This window comes from Sciurus carolinensis, chromosome 10 (assembly GCF_902686445.1).
Source record: "Sciurus carolinensis chromosome 10, mSciCar1.2, whole genome shotgun sequence".
Taxonomy (NCBI): domain Eukaryota; kingdom Metazoa; phylum Chordata; class Mammalia; order Rodentia; family Sciuridae; genus Sciurus; species Sciurus carolinensis.
In genome coordinates, this window is record NC_062222.1 from 17,675,007 (window position 1) to 17,695,876 (window position 20,870).

Consider the following 20,870-nt stretch of genomic DNA (forward strand, 5'->3'; position numbering starts at 1 on the left):
GTATCCTCGATGACAGCGGGTTCGGTGCAATCGCAAACCCAGCGGTCATGTGGACGAGGAAAGAAACACAGGCAGAGGCCTCCTCCATAACGCTCTGCTGTCACGCAGTTAGATAAGGCGAGAGCTACTAGGTAAGAGTGAAGGGGCTGAGGACACATGCTCACTATCTGACGCCAGGAAATCCACTGTGAGATGTGGAAGACAAAGGAGGATAAGGATGCTGATTTTTTTTCTTTCAACATCAAGAGGACAGGGGATTGCAGGTACACAGGACGTTGTAGTTGAGGGACTCAGGTTGACCGTTGCAATCGATAGCTCCACTGATCCCTGTCAACTCAGAATCCATTTCCGTTGAAGATGATGAATGTATGGGGTTAGGGGTTTTGAAGAGACCAGTAAAAAATTTAAAACGTTTGGGGAGTAGGAGGAACAGATTAGAGATTTGAAAAGGGATCATTGATTGGCATTTGGGACTCATCAGGAGATAAAAAGATAAAATTGAAGAAGCATGAATCTGTAGTGTGAAATTTGCTCCCCCTGACTGTCTCTAAATCAGATGCCCAGAAGTGAGTGAAGAAGGCAGATGTTTGTAACTATTCATTAGGGCTTTATGGAGTGTCCACTGCAGGTGGTGGCCACACAAGATCAGGGAAATTGTATTGGGTTGGAAAGACAGTGGATGAAAGGATGAGCAGAGGGTCAAGCTGAACAGGAGCATCAGTGAGAGACCTCACATCATGTGCAGGAGTCCGGGGAGGCTGGGAGTGACCCAGCTGGGAAGTTATGCATTCCTAGTTCTCAGATACACCAGGGATGGCAGGTCACAGGAACTCAGAAGATCCAGGTTAGAGTCCTTGCTGGATTCTTTTTTATTTTTATTTTTTGGTACCAAGGATTCAACCCAGGGGTGCTTAACCACTGAACCACATCCTCAGGCCATAATCCCAGGAACTCGGGAGGCTGAGGTGGGAGGATCAACAGTTCAAAGCTAGCCTCAGTAACTGACTGAGGCCCTATCTCAAAATAAAAAAGAATAAAAAGGCTATTATGTGGCTCAGTTGTAAAGCACCTGTGGGTTCATCACCAGTACCAAAAAAAAAAAAAAAAAAAAAAAAAAAAAGTCTTGAAATAAATGAATACTTAACTTATTCTAGAGCTTAAAAGAGTGAGGAGAGGAAGTATTATTAATCAGGGGGCCTTGCTCTTGAGCTTGGTCCTTCAGTCCACTCCCAGCGGCTGTGCAGCCAGTTACATTAACCACACCCAGGGGAAAAAGAACCTGGGTCCCAGCCCTCCAGACTCACCTTGTGTCCAACTAGATACTCCTTTGTGTGACTCCTGTGCTTTCCTTTTAAATAATCAGTCAGGAATATGATAAATAAAAAGCAAAGGGACCCAGCATAGTGGCGCATGCTTGTAATGCCCACAGCTCGGGTGGCTTGAGGCAGGAGGATCACGAGTTCAAAGACAGACTCAGTAACTTAGCGAGGCCCTAAGCAACTCAGTGAGGCCCTTTCTCATAATAAAACAAAAAGGACTAGGGATGTGCCTGAGTGGTTAAACACCCCTGGGTTCAATCCCTGGTGCCAAAACCAAAACCAAAACCAAAAAAAAAAAAAAAGCAAAGGGCCCTAAACATTATGGGGAGGAGTCAGGAGTGGGTGTAAAGCAGAAGCTGGCGTGAAGTACTCAGCACTCACCCATCACTTGCCGTTCTTTTCAAGTTAGGAGGGGATGCTAGGACAAAAGAGTCTCCTTGGTCCTTAGAATATCTTAGGCCAGAAGGCAAGGAGCAGAAATCTAGCCACCCTACCTAGAGAGGTTTGGCCAGAAGAGATGAGGCTGTGGAGGTGCCCTCTGCTTGTTGCCGGGTTCCTGGCCTGTGCCACCTTGATGGGGGCGCTGGTTGTGGTCCTTCTACGTGACCTATCCCTTTCCTCCCCAGAATGACCTGGGTGTCCCCACACCTCTCCTGGGCACCTTCCCTTCCCTTGCTTAGTTGGTTCCCTTTCCCGGGCAGTAGCTACCCCTGGACGTGCTCCTTCCCATGTGAAAGCTCGCTGAGGCGACTGCCCAGGGCTCTGGAGTTGGCAGCTCACTGGGGGCCCTTTCAAGTCCCCTGGGAGGGAGACATGGAGCTCACCATCCACAGTGTGGAGTCAAATCGAACAAATGACCAGATACTTGATCAAACAGTACCGAATGGTGTTGGTGCACTCGTCGGGGTTAAATAGAGGAATCTGGACCCTGTTCTTACTTATGTAGGACAAGTATTTTGATGACAGACAACAATTCTCTTCCTTATTTCACATCCACTCATTGAAATGCCACACACTTATTTCTTATCTCAAAATGTTTGCCTATAAATATTAACTTAGTCAAAAGAGCTGCCTAATCAAATCTTCCCCACAAACTTGTCAAAGAAATAACATCGTTACCGTTGGCAGGAACTCAAGCACACAGATAAAAAGCCATATCTGAAGTATTTTATTTGTTCACATTTATCCTATTTGAGGTTAATGCTACTTCATTTGACAGTTTAAAAATCATTCTGTAAACAAAATAAAAAATTACAGCAGCAACGGCTAAAACAAGGACACAAGGTATAATAAAATAAAGGAATGTGTTCAAAGGAATATTCCGAAAAAGCAAAGGAAATGTGAACATGATTTTGAGTTCAACAAGATGAAAAAAACCTCTGTAAAATACAAAATCATAATAACAACAATAAAAAAGAAGCAAGAATTCAAAGTGCAGGTGTGCTAGTTTTCATTTCCACATCCATTCAGGAAATAGAGCAGACTATTCTTTTATATAAGGTGACAAGTTATGTTCCAAAACATTTAGTTACGTTACCTTGCAGAATTTTTTTTTTCAGGTTTACACGATCTCTACGTCGATTTAATGGGAAGATGGTCATATGCCATACATGTACAACTTCTTGAATCTATGGAGAGTATGGAAATGGTACAATCCATTGCTTTATTTTTTGCTTTATTTGCAGTAACAAGAAGCTAAAAATCCAGTATCAGAAGCATCGGTATTTCTACTCTTTCAAAACCAAAATGAAATGAAAAAGCCTCTCCTGAGTCCTCAGTCCTCTGCTGCCACATGCACATTTCTATAACATGGTTCCTTTCAATGAATTTTGGCCAGATGACATAAATAATCAGAACAATTGGTTGATGTAAAATTGGTCCGGTGTTTGTCCAAGTTGATTAAGTACATCATGTAAAAATCAGCGACGCTTCCGTTATTGTTTGGAACCCTGAATATTTCCCCCTTAACGGAGAACATCTGTTGGATGTAGTTTTTGAACAGAGGACTTTTATGAAATATATTTCAAATCTTGAAAAATATTCTTAAAACTTGCTAGAGTGGTGCAGGATACCCCCAGCCAACAAGACCTTCTCCACTTCAGAACAGCTGCATATTGTGGCATTTCAGTTTTCTTACACTTCTAATTTTATTTAAAAGCCAGAATACACAAACGACTGCTGCCTTATTTAGCATTAAACGGCACTATTTTTTTTTTAAACCATGTGTACAGTTCAACAGCAAGATTAATAAGTTATAATACACGGTCACTGACAGATTCATCTGATTGGGAATTCACTGAATAAGCGGTATTCTGGGGACCCCCCTCCCCCAGCAAGAGTGTACTGTCTCTACATTGAGGTGTTTAAATAGTTCTCAACAGTTTTCATTGTATTACATTATGAAAACACTAGGCTTCAAGCCAGGTACTAACAAATATTTAATTTAAAAGAAAAAGAGACCCCAACACAGAACATAGGTCAGTCCTTGCGGGTCCGCAGCGCGGGCGCCCGTGTCAGCCGGACATGGCCGAGATTTCGTAGTCACTGGCCGAGGTGAGGGGCTTGCCCATCATCCGGATGTTTTTTGCACTGGTAATCCTGGCCATCATGCACACGGGCTTGTCAAAGTACTTGACCAGCGCAGGCTCGGTGAGCAGCGAGGCCAGGAACTGCTCGAAGGTGATGGCCCAGTCCCGGTCCACGCTGGTGCTCCGGGGCAGCGCCGCCGAGCCCTGGCTGCTGCGCACCAGCACCGTGTCCTCCCCGATGTCCTCACAGTGCAGCTTGTCCTCCTCGTGCGAGCCGGCACTCAGCACCGAGTAGGAGGACATGGAGCTGTCGTCCTTGGTGTCGTCGTCGGAAATCAGCATGGAGGAGCAGGCCCCGTTGTCGCGGGGCGAGGAGTCCTCCAGCTTAATGTCCTCCATCTGCCCGCCCAGGGAGTGCTCCTCGCTGTCGCCCGCCAGGCTGGCGGCGAGCGGCTCCGCCGACTCCACCACGTAGGGCTGGCCGGGCCCTTTCTTGGGGAAGAGCACGCCGGGGATGCCCTGGTGGCAGGGCGGCCCGCTGCCCGTGCCCGCGCCCTCCTTGGCCGGCTGGGTGATGAAGAGCTTGCCCACCTCCCCGATCTCCAGCAGGAGGCTGGTCACCGCCGCCGTGGCGTGGTACAGCTCCTGCTCGTTGGGGTCCTCGCTGAACATGTTGTACATTGTCTTGCAAAGCTCGATAAACTGCCCCTGGAAAGCGATCGCGAAAAACACCCAGGGAGTGAAATCTGGTGGGTGGGGGCGGGCGCTGAGACAGGACTGCCACCCCGTTAAGTGAAGTCTCCTAAAGATCCCCAGAAAGTCTCCCCTGGAGGGTGACGCACATGTCGTTTCTAGTCTCTTTATGGAGGTTTTCATTTTTTTCTTTTTTTAATTTGAAAGTTTCAACATCCATGAAAGTAGAAAGAATAAGATAATAAACCATTTGTCCAACACCCATGATTGACTATGTCTTGCTTTTGCTTCACTGTCCCCTTGCCTTCCCTGTTGAACATCTTAAAGAAATCCTAGGCTCACCTCTTTTCACACCTAGACACTGAGAATGCATTTCCATTTTTCCAAGGTTAGCTACCAGACCTTGTCCTGTGACACACCCCCTCTCCCCAGGCAGAAGCAAGGCCTTTACCACCTAGCAGATGATTACCTGTCCTACTATTAGGAAACAACATTTTCATCCTTTGTTGTAATTATTTATATTGTTTTTTTCTCCCTCATTACATTTTAACTTTTTAAGGAAAACCTGTGTCCGACATCTTTATATCTGAGCACAGCAATTTGGAAACAGCATGGGTTTTTCTTTTGAGACATTCTGGGTATTTTTAATGATTGAGATGAGATGCGTGTAGTCTCAAAAGGGAGCATTTGGGGATTCAAATGTTCTCTGAGGAGGTCATTTTCTTACAACTGAGCGTATTTGTGATGCATAAAAAATAGATCCAAACAGAAACTAATGAAGTGCCCCCGAGTTACCATTATTTTTGAGGGGTGTTTATTTTACATTTATATGTGACTGGAAAAAACAGTTTCAAGATTAGAAATTAAACACTTACCTGATTTAATTTGGGTAAATCTTTTGCATTCTTTGATTTGGACTTATTTTCTGGGGTCCAGAGTCTTAGGTAATTACGATTTTCTTGAGAATTTGCCCTCTTCCCTGAAACCCAAATGTGAAAAAGTAAGTGTTTACAGGTCAAGAAACAAGGGCTCACTCAGCAAGAAGGTACACACAGAAGAGAAAACACGTACCTTTGTCGGGCTTGAGACTCACTGTAACGAAGCCATCATCTGCACTGTGTTTGCTTCTGCTATCCAATCCAACAACTACCAAGAAACATCCAGAAGAAAAAGAGTAGAGTTATTCAATATTTCCATACATTGAGCACTGTAGTAGAAAACAGAAGGACTTCTAGGAGGGTTGCCTGATTTAGCAAATAAAACAACAAAACAAAACACCCAGCACACCCAGTAAATTTGAACTCCAGATATGCAATGAATACTTCATTGTGGTTGTTCTTGTTTTGGTATAAGTATATCCCTAATATTACACGGGACATACTTATACCAAGTAAATTACTTCTTGACATTCAAATTTTACTGAAGGTTTCATATTTTATCTGATAGTCCTATTTCTAAGTGAAGGACTCCCCCAAATTTCTTGCTTATAGTTGGGGTTCGGTGTATAATTAGAAACTGAGTTGATGCCCCACAGTCTTTGGCATTTAAAAAATAAGGGTGGTGCTTGCTCCCATGAATGTGCTTTCTTTCCCTTCTCTGTGCTACTATCATCTTAACTTTGCAGGTACAAAATTGATTTATTTTTGGCAGACCCTGCAAAAGACCAGGAACTCACTCTTCCATGGAAATTCAAATCTATGTTCAGAGAAGAAAGATTTTTTTTTCTAAACTGTTATGTGCTGTAAAATCTTTCAAGGATCATAATTTGGCATTTCAAAAATATGACTTTTAAGGAATCCACTTACAATTTTTTTCTTTTTTCTTCTTAAAACAGCAAATTATAAGGCACATAAAGACTTCAAAAAGGAGATGGGGGGCAATTTCCTCAGATGAAGCCTCAGTTTGCCATCTGTAGGACATGTGGACAGCAGCACCTCCCTGGTCAGCCCAAAGATGCTCGGGTTGGCCAGGATGTGACCTTCACAGTAACTGAGGTCAGATTAGCCTCAGCAGCTGTTCAAAGTGAGGACAATGTAGTATATGCCACCAGGAAATTCCTCTCCTCTATCAAAAATTATTTAATAAACAAGTAGATATCAAAAAAATTTAATGTATGTAAGCCCATGAAGCAGATATCATGTAGACATTTCAAAATCATGCTTTCAAAGAATTTGGTGCATGCCTATCATCCCAGCAGCTTGGGAGGCTGAGGCAGGAGGATTTTGAGTTCAAAGTCAGCTTCAGCAACAGCATGGTGCTAAGCAACTCAGTGAGACCCTGTCTTTAAATAAAATACAAAATAGGGCTGGGGGATGTGGTCGAGTGTCCCCGAGTTCAATCCCTGTTACCAAGAAAAAAAAAGAATTTTTAATGGCACTAACATTATCACTGGATTTTAAGTGTAAAAAGCGGGACACAAAACTGTATGGGCATAACAACACACACACAGTTTTTCAGAGACATTTAAAAAAAAAAAAACTGTACAGGTTGTTTGATGCCAATTTTGTGTATGTGTGTATGTGTGTGTGTATACCTGACTACATATATGAAAAAATACTGAAAAGAAATGTTTTAATATATTAAAAGCTACCTTTGTGTGGTTAGGATTTTAAGACAGCTTTAGCTTATCTTACATGTTTTGTCTACCATCTTAAAATTTTCAGTGCAAAGCAACAGTACTTTTGAAATGAAAAAAAGAAAAAACATTCTTTAAAAAGCATCTTTTGAGGCTATCAAATGCTATCATCATGGGACCATTCCTGAAGCATTTCCAAAACAAAAGACTCCTTTCCAGAAATAAGTGTCCACTAGGAAAGATATGGCTAGCATTTTGTAGCCAGAACATTATGGCTAATGATACTACGAATATTTTGGATATGTCAAGGTGCCATGAGTATCTCATTTGTTCCTCACCCACCTAAGATGACAACTATCCTCTCCATTCTCACACAGGGAAACTGAGGCTCAGTGGCCTGCACTGACCTAAATAAGTGTCCAGCGCTCTCTCCTCAACTTGTCCATCATAAGAAGACTGAGTCTGGCCCAACCTCTCTATCCAATCACTTAGGCACTTGTAGTTTAAGAGCAGGTCTAAGTTATGCTTATTCTGGGATGGCAAGATTTAAGAGGCAAAAGAACCCAGGAACAATTTGAGGTTTACTTTCAGACTTAGGAGAAGCGATGAAGCTGAGCAATGACTTAGGAAGTAAGTCACTTACTCCAGGGGCGAGCTGAGGAATGAGGCTTAGACTCATGCAAGACAAGCCAGCACAGCATTTAATACACGCATTTGGAGAGGTATACAATGAGCTGCTTCATGTCCACGTAGACCTAACAGTCAACAGGAGAGGTTGGCACACTTCCTCTGGAAGGGGCCAGATGGTAAAGACAGTCATCCTTGGCATCCATGGGGGCCTGGTTCCAGGACACCCTTGTTGACACCAAATTCCACAGATGCTCTCTTTTACATACAATGGCACAGCATTTGTATCAACCTATGAGCACCTCCTGTATACTTTGAGTCATCTCCAGATACCTAAAATAACTAATAGTGTAAATATTACAAATATAGTTGTCAATACTGTACTGTTCAGAGAATAATGACAGGAAAAGAAGGTTTGTCCATGTTCAGTACAGATGCATTTTTTTCTGAATAATTTAAATATGCCTTTGGTTGAATCTGTGGCTGCAGAGCTTGGGGACACAGGGAGCTGACTGTATTTCTGTCTTCACAGAGCATATGGTCTGCTTAATCCTGCCACTGAAGCATGAAAACAGCCACAGGGAAGAAGTAAGTGAATGAGCGCGGCTGTGTTCCACTAAAACTTTATTTGTAGGCACTAAAATTTAAATTTTATATACTTTTCACATGGCAAGAAATAGTTTATGCTTGGTTTTAAAAATCCATTTAAAAATATAAAAACCACTCTTAGTTCACGTGCTGTAGAAAATAGACCGTGAGTGGGGTTTAGCTGACGGACCCTGTTATCTGCACCTTCTTGAACTGACTAGCAAGTCTGTTTCCAAGCACAGAGGTTTTGGTAAAAATAAACAGAGTACCCTTTGCAAGAGGGTCCCCTACCATGCGTACACTCTGGAGTGACATCTTCGAAGAAGTACTGAGTTGCTTCAAAGGCTGAATCGGGCTCATCTTGATCAGAGGACGGCTCTGCAGAGGGAGGAAACAATTGTCATACTGCAGGGACATGACTCAATCAAAGTGTGCTTGAATGATGTGAGAAAGTGACACGGGAGAATGAAATGCCAAAGTTATAAGTGGGACGGGGGCCACGATTGGGGGCCGGGAGACCTACCGTCTCTACAACCTGAGTGGGGTGTCAGTAGTGGGATCACTCCATTTCTAGTCCTATCTTCCTTTTTCAACAGACTCATGCCAAAGTCTCTCTCCATTTTCCTTTTTATGAAAAATTCCCCAAATTCTGTGACATAATGCTTCACAAACCAATTTCAGGTCACTCTATGCTATCAACAAAATTCCCAAATCTAACGTTTTCCCCGTCTCTATCCTCAGTGCCGATCTCTTTTTTATACTTTTGGTATTTGCTTAGATACATCCCAACTGAGAACAGCCTTGTCTAACACTGAACTCAGAAGTTCACCATTGTGACTAATTAAAACAAATCAAAAAAAAATAAAAACGCGTTCGCCATCGTGTCCACTTGGGCCTGCCAATGAGCCAAGGGCTCCCCTGAGAGGGGCTCCCAGCATCTCCCGGGTTAATTTTCTCTCTCAGTCCTCGTTTCCCAAAGGTGACCCAATTTCTCTCGCAGACACCCAACTGTTTTCTATTAGCACAGCTCATCCTTTAGACCATGGTCAAGCCCAAGCTGCTTCAGGAACTTACATCATCTGTCATCATTCAGTTCATCCTTAGTGACCAATGAACGACTTTGTGTATCAACAAGAGGCAAAGAATTGGCACCAAAAAAAAAAAAAAAAAAAAAAAAAAGAAGAAAGAAAGAAAAAGTGTGTGTGGGGGGGCACGATTTCAAGCCAGGTCCTGGCCTGACACAGGTGCAGCTCTGTGTAGCTCACTCACCAGGCAGGACGTGCATCTTGTACAGAAGTTTGAGTTTCTCTGTGAGGTCCCCGTGGCACGCAGCACCTGGAAGTCACATAAGTACCAGTGGAAGCAGGTCCTGTGTGCTAGTGATTCTCCCTGGGTTGGTGCTCAGCTGGAAAGTCCACTTTGTATTACAAAGTGGAACCAAGACACTGCGTGACAAAAGGTCTGGCCAGAACACACTTGGGTTATGAGTTCTGGAACCAGGATTCTTATTTTCAAATCCTTTGTACCTACTATGTGCCATGGGAGAGTTAGTCTCTGTACCTGTTTCCCCTGTGTGAGGTGAGACGGTAACAGAAGATTCTACCCAGGCTCTTGACATCAGACCTCCGGGAAACATGAGGACTCTGTGTTTATACACACCGACCACTTCAAACAGTGCCTGACATGAGCACAGTTACGGACCAGGAGATTCATGTAGCTGGATCTCAGCATCCTAAGTAACTATGAGAATTCAGAAATAAACTCGCAATAAGTGTGAGGTTGCTTCAAATTGCTCACCTTAGAAATCCTTTTTAGTCATTTTTGAGGTTTCCTAAGTTTTTTCACTTTCATTTATTTGAATGTATTTGCCATTATATCATTAGAGTTTCAATCTAAAGAATCCTACCTTTTTGTTGTTTTTTTCCTTTAAAGTTCACCTTTATTCCTGGAATTTGAAAATCTTTACCATATATTCTCAGAGTGCCTGTAGATGCTCAACCTTCCACTTACCCTGGGGCTCTCCGGTCCCCCCCCCAGGGCGAGGAAGCAGCCCAGCCTCTGCTAGACATTTGCCGACAGCTGCTCATTACAGCCAGAGGCAGCCCATCCTGGGGCATTCTCTGAATACTGCAGGTTCTAATTTTTACATCTGTCTAAATTCCTTTAACCTGTGGTCTCACTATAAGGTCCACGAACCCCATAAGACATGACATTTTGTGATTATGTGCATATGTGTCACTTGGAAAGACAAGGCCCATAAGTTGATGTCAGATCCTAGAGAGTCCATGACTGGGAAATGACGCAGAACCCTGGACTTCCCCGTGCCCGCCTCTCTAAAGCCACACAGGACAGGTCCACAGCTTCTTCCAGGCAGAGATCCTTCAGGTGTTCAGGGAATCTGTTCCATACCTCCTATGCTTATGGTTTCTAGGCAAGTTTACATTCCCAGGTCAGACATTTCCAACATGTCTTGCTGTCTCACCTAACATAATTTGTTTGTATACTCCTTCTTCTATTTTTTTTTTTTTTTTTTGGTAGACAGATTGAACCTAGAAGGGTTTATCCACTGAGCCACAACCCAGCCCTTTTTAGTTTTTATTTTGAGACAGGGTCTCGCTAAGTTGCTTAGGGTCTTGCTAAGCTGCTGAGGTTGGCCTTGAACTTGTGATCCTCCTGCCTCAGCATTCTGAACTGCTGAGATTATGGGCATGTGCCACCAAGCCCGACTCTTCCCTCTTCTTACCACGTCCACTTTCTCTGTCAGCTCTCAATCATTATTTCTTTGGACAGTTTCTATAAGATATTCCCTTTGCTGTCTCAGTAGTAAAAGAATAAGCTTGGGAAATAGACGGGCCCTATTCTACCCTGGGGCCAGTATGTACTAACTGTGCCTCTTGGTCCAGCTTCATAACAGATTCTTACTGACTGGCTAGAAATCAATGTCTCAGCAAGTTACTTTTCTGACCTCTCATTTCTTTGGCTGAAAAATGGCAATAATAAGAATAAGCAGATAGGGAATACTGTGGTTGAATGTCTGTGGTCCCCTAAAAGTCCTGTGTTGAAACTTAAGCTTCAGTGTGATGGTATTGGGATATGGGGCCTCCGGGGTATGATTAGGGCCTAAGGAATCTGATGAATGGGTCAGTGTCCTCTTGGAAGAGGACTGAGGGAGCCTGTTCATGCTTCTAGCATGCAAGGACACACAGAAGGAGCCACCTGTGAAAGGAACACGCCCTCTATAGAAACTAACTGTGCTGCTGCGATGATCTTAGACTTCCTGGCCCCCAGAACTGTGAGCAACACAGTTCGGTTGTTTATAAATTCCCTGGGCTAATACTTTGTTACAGGAGACTAAGACGGGTAATCAAGCATAATAGTAACAACACAAACCATGCCTCTGGGTTGCCTGGATTCAGACACCAACTTTGCAGCTGTGTCCCGTTAGGCAAACTAAATGCTCATAAACCATGGGGGCATTGCCTGACACAGAGTAAATCCTGCGTGAATGCTAGCTGTCATCATTATTATTAATTCAAAGGGCGGTTGTTTGGATTAAGTGACACAGTACAAGTTCCAAAGCTTCACAAGAGTTCCTGGCCGTGGCAGAGGTGAATTCCTCCAGGTCCCATCTGTAAGGACATAGAAAGGGCTTTACACCTTGTTTTAAAACCTAAGGCAATGTTCCCATTTTAAAATCTCTCTGCTTCCTCTAACCTTGATGCTTTCTAGATGTCATTCTCCCAGAGTTAGGGTGTTCTTTGGAATCCTTGCTGGCTGCCTGCCTGCCCTTTCATCTTTCCTTGGGCTTATCATTTAAAGTATACGGGCCAAGGTCATGGGCTGGCACAACTAGCATTAAGACTACTCCCATCCTGGCAGCCTACATGGTGCCTGCTACCTCCACAGACTCCCTTCAGCTGGGCTGAGTTCCAGCATTTTTGTCCAATTATAAAAGGAGCAAGAATCCAATAAGAAAACAGAAGTAAAGGAGCCCAGCAGCGAGGCTGGGGGACAGCAGCTCGTGAGCTGCTGGGGAGGTGAAGGGCGTGGGCTCTGTGCTGGTGACACAGTCCTTCACCCCAGGGAGGTGGAGATGAATGACTTCCATTCCGTCTGCAGAGATGTTATGCTTTTTCAGCTCTTTATTAGAAACATGGTGAAATAGTCTTAAGAAATTATCTCTAACAAAATCGTATATGATTGTATATTATATAGGATAAACACTATTCTTTTGTCAAAAGAAGTTATACCACCTAGTCATCACTTTTTCCTGGTATCCCCATTTTTTTGGTACCTGAGATTGAACCCAGGGGTGCTTAACCACTGAGCCACATCCTCTGTCCTGAGTTGCTAAATGCCTCACAATCTGCTGAGGCTGGCTTTGAGCTCGCGAGCCTCCTGCCTCAGCCTCCCGAGTTGCTGGGATTACAGGCGTGCACCACCACACCTGACTCCTGGTAACCCCTCATGGTCTGTGGTCACAGTGCCTACGATGGCGTTTATTGTCTAGCACGTTCTCTGACATTGTGATTTGAACTCAGGATGACAGTTGCCTAATGAAGACAATGAATTATCCACATACTATAAGGGTAACTAGAAACAAATTTGACCATCGGTTTGCAAGTCACCTACGTGCTTCTCTGTCCTCTAGACCCAGGGGTCCTGCAGAGTTGCAGCCCTGAGGACAGCACTGAAGGACTGTCATCTCTGTCCCATCCCAACTCAGACTCACGCAGTAAGAGCACGTCCTTACTTAGCCCAGAGACAAACTCTCGGAAGTTGATCAGGGAGTCCCCGTTTTCATCTAGGAGCTGGAAGAGGCGGGAGGCCAGCACGTCCGAGTGGGTGCCACACGCCCAGGGAAAGAGAAGAGCGAACATCCCCTTGAACTGCTCGAAGTCGATGCGATACTGCTCCAGGTAAGGCAGGCTGGGGTCGTGCCGGTCCAGCGCGTTGCTGCTCCCGCCCCAGTAGCAGCTGGTCAGATGTTCCGCCTGGGGAGGAATTAGCGGGTCATAGTGGGTGAGGACCTCCGGCTCTGCATGGCCTGATCACACACTGCTAGCACGGTCACACGGTCTCCTCCCACAAGCCTGTGGTCTCCCTGCCCCAGACGCCTCCAGAAAAATGCCTAGGGCAGAAACACTCGGCCAGAGAACAGAGACCTCGGCTCAGCCAGCAGCTTCCGGACCCTGCGCCTCTTTAGGCCCAGGGTCACGTGACTCTAGGAGAAGCCTAGGAAGATGGCAGAGAGAAAGAACATGGTGGAAAGTTCTGGAAGGACGGCCACCCCCACACAGATATTTACAGTTAGCCCTGGGTGGCAGGTGGGGAGGCCAGAGGGGCAGGAAGAGGAGGACTCTATTTTTACTTGCGTTCCTGCCGCCCTGTCTGCATGCTTCCTCACGAGTAGCTGCATATGCTGCATCAGAAGAAAACTCCCAAAGCAGATCTCTCTTTCCCCTTCTGAAAAGCGGGGGGATTCAGTTTGAGCATAAGTACTTCAATTCTGTCCTCATAAAAGGAGCTAAGAAGACCCATGTCTAAAGCAACCACCATTATTTACTGGGGACTGTAGCTAAAAAGCTAGGAGGGGCTGGGGCTGGGGAGTAGAAGCAGCCAGGTTTCTTGCAATGCAGCTTCAGCAGATAGCAGACAAAAGGAAGCAGTGTCAAAGTCCCCCAGGACGCCTTCCTGGCTGCAGGGCGGAAGCACTGGATGTGTGGGGAGGCTGGGGGAGAGGGGAGGAGATACAGAGGCCACAGCAGCCTGCAGGTTTGAGCCATACCCTGAACTATGCAGGGGCAGCCCAGGAAGCCCCCGCGAACCACACAGTGTAGCCCCTTTCTGCTGGCTGCATCACTGATAACGGTGCCCCAAAGCATTTCCCCCCGAGAGCACCCGGGCTTCTCTAACCCGGGTCTGAACACAGGCAGGTGCTGACACAGGACTCAAAACCATCCAGAGGAAACAGTCTGCACAGATCATCTCCTGGTTCACGGAGGAGACCCCTCTGACTATCACCTGGGGACTAGGGGCCCAGAGATTGGAGGGACAATTTGGAAAAAGTACAAGAGAGACCAAAACCAAGGGCCCCTGAATCACATTTTCTATCAAATCTGTGTCAGGTGCAGCCATTTACCTTTTCCCCCAGGTTTCTCCCCAAAGTTAAGCCGTGAGCTCCTTGGCAAGGGGACTGAACATTCTAGCAGGAAAACACCCAGGAATGACTTTTTTCAGGACTAAAAAATCTGGGAGGGTCCCTGACACCACATAATACTCAATAAATGTGAAATGAATCGACTCTCATTAAAGTATTCTGAAGTCTCAAGAAAGCTCCATAACTGAGTATTATTTTTTTTTAAATTCCATAGTGCTGAGACCAAGGGTTCTCTTTAGGAGGAATAGAGACCTAGGGAATTTGAGCTGCTCACCACGCCTCAAGGGCAGGGATTTTGAGCATGAGAAAAGCTTGCTTTCTTCAGGCAGTCTCCGATTCAGATGACACACCTGTTACCTGGAGGTGCACAGGGAAGACATGCAGCAGCGTCCAGGTAAGAAGTGGCTTCAATGATCTCAGGATCTGGGACTTGTGCACAAAAGCCCTGGCCCTTCTCCTCTGCCTGGCGTCCTGCAAGGTCTTTCCACTGTCAAAACCCCTTCTCTTGTCTCTTTGCCTCCAGGGGCTTCTCCCCCTTCTGTCCCGTTCCCCCAGCAACCTGGTTCTACTCCCGAAACCCTCCTGTGAGGCTGATTTCTTACAGTCTTCAGCATCCCTTTAAAATCGGATCTCAGCTGGATCTTTATTTTTCCCTTATGAAAAGAGGACGCCCCCTGGGCTGGGGTTGTGGCTCAGTGGCAGAGCATTCACCTAGCATGTGTGAGGCACGGGTTCGATTCTCAGCACCACCTAAATAAATAAAAGATACTGTGTCCATCTACAGCTAAAAATATTTAAAAAAAGAAAAAGGACCCCTTCCTTATGGATAACCAATTTACACTGAGCAATTCGCTATAGGTTAACATATATAAATAAAATATCACTGAGATGGTCCAGGATCCCTACATGACCCTCAGGTGCTGATCAGAGGTTGGTGGGAGCGTATGATCTAGTCTGTTGGTAATGCTGCTGTAGCACAAAGTTTATCACTCAGGGGCTATGAAACTAGAGTCCCTACACCTCTCTTGTCCTCATCAGAAAAATGCAAGGACTCTAGCATACTGAGGATTAATTACTAATCGAATTATCTAGCAATTCGATACACATGTTTGGCACACTTTCTAAGGGAAGGTACTAGGCACCAGGGAAACAAATATTTAATATTTAAGACGTTGGCGCCCTCTAGTGGCTGACAGGCAAGCGGGAATGTTAAAGAGAACCCTCACTCCAAAGTCATCAATATCTAGAACTACTGGTGTTTGGCTGGTCTGTTTCTTCCTCTATGTTTTCTCCTATGCCATCTTTGCATTGCTCCAAGTGGCCAAATTTAGTTTAGGCAGTCAATTACAGATGGTGATAAAACTGGTACCTGCATCAAAGACAGCTTTTTAAATATCTTCCCCTATCAATTTCTACATTTTAACCTATGATGTTAATAATGATGTTTATGACAAAAATCTTTTTTTCTAGAAGAAATAAACTTTACATTGATTTATTTATTGACATGATATTTTCTTATTAAGGATCAAGAATGTGCTAGGTCCTAGATTCAGTCCCTAGCCCCAGGAAAAACAATTGGGGCTCCATTATAAAATGAAAATCAAAGAATTTAATCAAAGATGCTTTTCTTGAGGCATTTAAACAGATCCATTCCTGTTCTAGCTACATTATCTTTTTAAAGGGCACTTTACAGATTAACATAGGAAATGATAAATTTCAAGAATTTTAGGCAGAATTTAAACTTTGTTCTCATTAGTCTAAGGAATGCTAGAAAACAACGACCGTTTTTCCTTAAATCAAACAAAACAGAGACAGTATCATCTGGAGAGGAAAAGAGCTAAGACATCAGCTTAAGCTAATGACAAGACTCTATTTATTTTACTTTTCATACTAAGTGGTCTGTCTGGTTTTGCATTCTTAGCTGCACCTTGCTATGTATGCACATGAAGACTCACACAATCCATTAATGATTTAAGAGAAGAATCAAGAACTCACTGAATTATTAAAGCAAATGCTTCCATTCCTTCGGGTGGGCTTGGCTGTACTCTGAAACTCACCTTGAAGAGAGCATAAAGCTCTTCCAGCTCATCAATGGTGAAGGACGTTTCTGTCACAATGGTTCGGACCTAGGACAAGAATGAGCACAGTGAATTTTCCAAAAAGTGTCATACTGGGGAAGTCCCTAACTTCCTTCAAGTTCTGTTCTGTCAAGTGGGATTTCCCGTGCTGGGAGGAACGGGGGCAAGGGTGGGGCAGCAGGTCCCTGCTGCTGGGCGCGGGTGGGACTTACCACGTTGCGTTTGGTTGTGTCCTCCAGCGTCTGGATCACTTTCAGTCTCTGTTTGAATCTCATCTGTTCAATTAAGTCTGCCCGGATGGTCCCAAATTTCTGCAAAGGAGCAATATTAGTAATTCTAAAAAAATCTGTTGTGGCACAGAGTATCATGTCTGCATGTGGAATAACTTGTCACATGCCAGGCAACCTGGACTACGCTTCTATAGACCATTTAAAGCCATGTGGGAACAACGAATAGATATCTGGAAATTCTTATGCAAGTGACCAGCTGAAGGACATTTTAAAGACAAACATGTCTTCCTCAAGGCAACGTGTCACCAAGAGGAAGATTTAAATAACATTACCAGTGTGCGAAAAAAGAATGCTTTAAAGGAAGAAGTTTCTTGCCAAGGAGAAAGGAAGTATCTAATTTAAGGCTAATAATTAGACTAGCAGGCTAAGGGAAATGTCTGGGAGGGACCCCCTGCTCCTTCAACAGCGTTTGTCCATCTGGTCCAGAAACTGCCTCTGTGTGTCTCCAGGTGGCAGTTGCTGTGAGTGAGCCATCTCTTCAGATATTAAATGCCTACCACCACCTGTAAGTTTGCTGAACTAAGTTTCAAAGTCAAGTGAGTCTTCCTACCTGAAGGCAGAGAAAGAACATGTAAGGTTTTCCATCTCTCAGTAAAAGGAAAACACAGAAAAGGCTTAAAGCATGAAACTTTACCCACAGAAGCAATGGCTACAAGGGTTAAATACAACGAATGGATAAAAGCTACAGACAATACCAAGTGTTGATAAGAATAAGGTGCAACCAAGACGCTCATATACTGCTAGTTGGTGTATTACATGGTACAACTGTTCTGGAAATCTGTCTGACAGCATCTATGAAAATCTGATCAGATGTATTCCAATAACCAAGAAATCTCATTCCTAAGTATGTACCCCAAAGAGAAGTGTATAGAGATCAGAAGAGGATAAGGGGCTCACAGGCCTTGTGTGATATATAAAGCCACTAGAGTTTTAAGCAGAGCAGTAGTATTATTTGACTCTTTTTTTTTTTTTTAACCAGTTAACTCTGTGACTGGACAGTTTAGTAGAGTCTTCTGACCCTCAGTTTCTTCCTTTGTAAAATGAGACCCAAAGCTGTTCTTGTAGAACTGCTGTTAGACGTACAGATACGTTCATCTCTGAAAGAACTGAGAAAAATAACTGATGTTGAACACTGGCTTGGGAATTGCTGCAGGCTGCTTGAGAGAAAGTTCTATTTTCCGCCAAGGCTGATATTCAAAGAGCTCTGTGCATCTGTAACTTAATCCACACAGCTGCTCCTCGACAGGAACTGAACGCTGCTATCTGTCAGGTGGGACGGCTCCCTGCGCCAGGTCTCTGCAAATTGTCAGACAGAGCACAACGACCCCAAGTCCTTCTGGAGCAAAGGTCCCAATCTAAGAGGAAGCCGAGGACTCTACGGTACAGCCTGGCTATTTCTGGGGTATTTCAAAAGGAAAGTAACTTGTCCCCCTTATCCCCCTTCTGGAGGAGCTAAAAATAGGCAAATAAAAGTGGCTTGGCATGCCCTGTGACCAGGGCTTCCCACTGCCCAGAACAAAGGCAAAGATCTGGACGCAAGGCTGTCCTCTGGCTTTGTACACTTAGGTTCCATGCAAAGAACGAATGTGCCAATGTGACAGTGATATTTTTTCCCAGCAAGTTTGAATTTAGTGCTGGTGGTGTGCATATTAACATTATCTTAGTTTTCTAAAATCTCCCTTTCCTTAAACAATAAACAGAATCATCGCCTTCATTTGCATCTCTTCCCCAGCTCAGCTTTTCACCTGAATGTTTCTGTGGCTTGTTTCTCATTTTCCGATCTGACTTCTAACGCCTGGATGCGCAGAGGGGCCCTTTTCCATGCAGGCTTTCCTTCCTTCTTGCCTCCTGGCCTCCTGGTTACCAACCCAGACAGAGGGGAGGCAGCCTCCCTTTTCCTGCCACCTCACTGCCCTGTCTGCGGAGGTCCCGCTCAACCCCAGGGACTTGGAGCAAGTGGATCAGACAGAGGAATGTGGTGGAGACGGGTCCGTCTCAGGTGGTGTTCTCTGGTCTCTGCTACCCACACCGTCATTCCTTCAATGTCAAAGTCCCCTCCCCCAGTGCTGGATCAAACCCAGGGCCTCAGGCACGCTAGGCCAGCGCTCTGCCACTGAGCTGCACGCCCAGCCCAGCCACCATCAGCCCGATCGCAGAGAGGTCCCCTTCCCATGCCGGGCAGCCACTCTGGGATTCACATTATCTTCAAGGTTCATCCTGTGTTACTGGAAAAACAGGGATGGGTGGAAAACAGATGCACGTTTTTAACAGAGACCACAAGAGCCAAACTCAGTCAAGTTCAACAGGCTCCTTCTTTCTAAATCTTCCAGAGAGGACATGAATTATTCGAATGTTGCAGCTTAAAAAAACAAAAACAAAAGCAAAAACAACAACAAAAACTTAACTTAGTCCATAGGTTCACAGAATGATCTCAACATGTTTGTCTATCACAAGAAATTTATTGAAACAAAAGAAGGCATTGTTTCTAATATCCAAAGACCTACTGTTTCTGTTTTTTAAGAAAGATGAGGACACTAGGTGCAGTGGCTCACACGTATAATCCTACCGAGGCAGGAAGATTCCAAGTCAGCCTCAGCAACTTGGTGAGGATCTGGTTTTTTTTGTTTTTGTTTTTGTTTGTTTTGGTACTGGGAACTGAACCAGGGGCGCTTAACCTCTGAGTCACATCCCCAGTCCTTTTTAATTTGGGGACAGGCTCTCACTAAGTTGCTTAGGCCCCCACAAAGTTGCTGAGGCTGGCTTTGAACTCATGATCCTCCTGCCTCAGCCTCTGATTCACTGGGATTACAGGCATGTGCCACCACCTAGGAATCTCTCTTAAAAAATAAAGAGGGCTGGGGACGCTGCTCAGTAGTAAAGTGCCTCAGAGTTCAATCCCCAGTACCAAAAAAAAAAAAAAAAAGAAAGAAAAAGAAAGAAACAAATGGCTTTAAGTGCTTCTTAACTTGTGAGGTACTTATTTTCCCAGTACACAGAACAGGGCTCACTAGTGTTAGCTGAGGGCTGACTATCATCGTACCAGAGAGCCTTTTCTTTAGAGAATCTCCAAACACTTGTCTGCAAGGGTCTCCACCTTGGAAGAGAGGATGGGAGGGAGGAATCAATGGAAGGTGAGTGTGAGTTCCAGCAGGCAGAGGCCAGGAGAGGGATTCCCAGGTACCTCCCCCAGACCCACGGCATGCTAGGAGGGGGTGTGTGGACTCCAGTGCTGGGTGGGGAGCGGAGCTCAGAAGCAGAGGTGGGCGGGGAGGCAGGGGACAAGGAGCAGCAGGGTTTACATTTCATACATTTTCATCATATATATATTCTATTTAAAAATCCATCATATCCTATTTCTATATTCTATTTTATGCTCCTCAAGGAATCATATTTTTTGAGGTCTTTTGCCTATAAGAAGGCTAGAGAAGAGGTTCTCAGGTTATCACGGAAGGTAAATATGGATATTACACAACTGTTTGAATCAGTTTCAATGTAAAACATCCTGAATGTATTGCCTGACTATTGGTGTAGCTTCAACATGCTTCCAATGCATAAGAAAAAAAGAAAAACACGCTAGAGACAGACTTGGGATCTGAATCCTAGTTCTACCTACTGGAGACCCCTGAGTAAGTTACTTAACCTCTGAGCTGCTGTTCTATTATCTCTAAAAGGGATAAATGACATCCTGTCCTCAGCTTTGTGATCATTAATCCTGAGAAGATCTGAAAAGCTGGTGTCCTGTATTATCATATTTTTACTTGGAATTTATTTTTATTTTGTTGTGGTGCTGGGGATTGAGCTCAAGGCCTCATGCATGACTCAGTGGCTGTCCTCTACCACTGAGTCACATTCCACTGGAAGTTTTTTTTTTTTTTAATGCGGTGCTGGGGATTGAACCCAGGGCCTTGTGCATGCAAGGTAGGCACTCTACCAACTGAGCTATATCCCCAGTCCATGGAATTTATTTTTTAAAGTTGCTCTAAAGCAGAAGTTATAAACAGATAGTATGCTA

At 44.5% G+C, this 20,870-nt stretch overlaps 1 protein-coding gene across 2 annotated transcripts in view; it reads right to left on the reverse strand.

Annotated features, from left to right (window-relative positions):
• Window positions 1–2,466: 2,466 nt before the first annotated feature.
• The window catches only part of Tbc1d9 (TBC1 domain family member 9), a 114,280-nt gene continuing 95,876 nt past the window's right edge, over window positions 2,467–20,870 (reverse strand). The window contains exons 14-21 of one of the 2 annotated variants that reach the window (XM_047566219.1): window positions 16,781–16,879; window positions 16,548–16,616; window positions 13,084–13,324; window positions 9,600–9,665; window positions 8,622–8,708; window positions 5,612–5,686; window positions 5,416–5,519; window positions 2,467–4,555 (exon numbers count right to left, since the gene is read on the reverse strand). In XM_047566219.1, the coding sequence (XP_047422175.1) occupies window positions 3,833–4,555; window positions 5,416–5,519; window positions 5,612–5,686; window positions 8,622–8,708; window positions 9,600–9,665; window positions 13,084–13,324; window positions 16,548–16,616; window positions 16,781–16,879 (1,464 nt within the window). In that variant the 3' untranslated portion in view covers window positions 2,467–3,832. The other variant, XM_047566220.1, reaches the window with a different exon arrangement.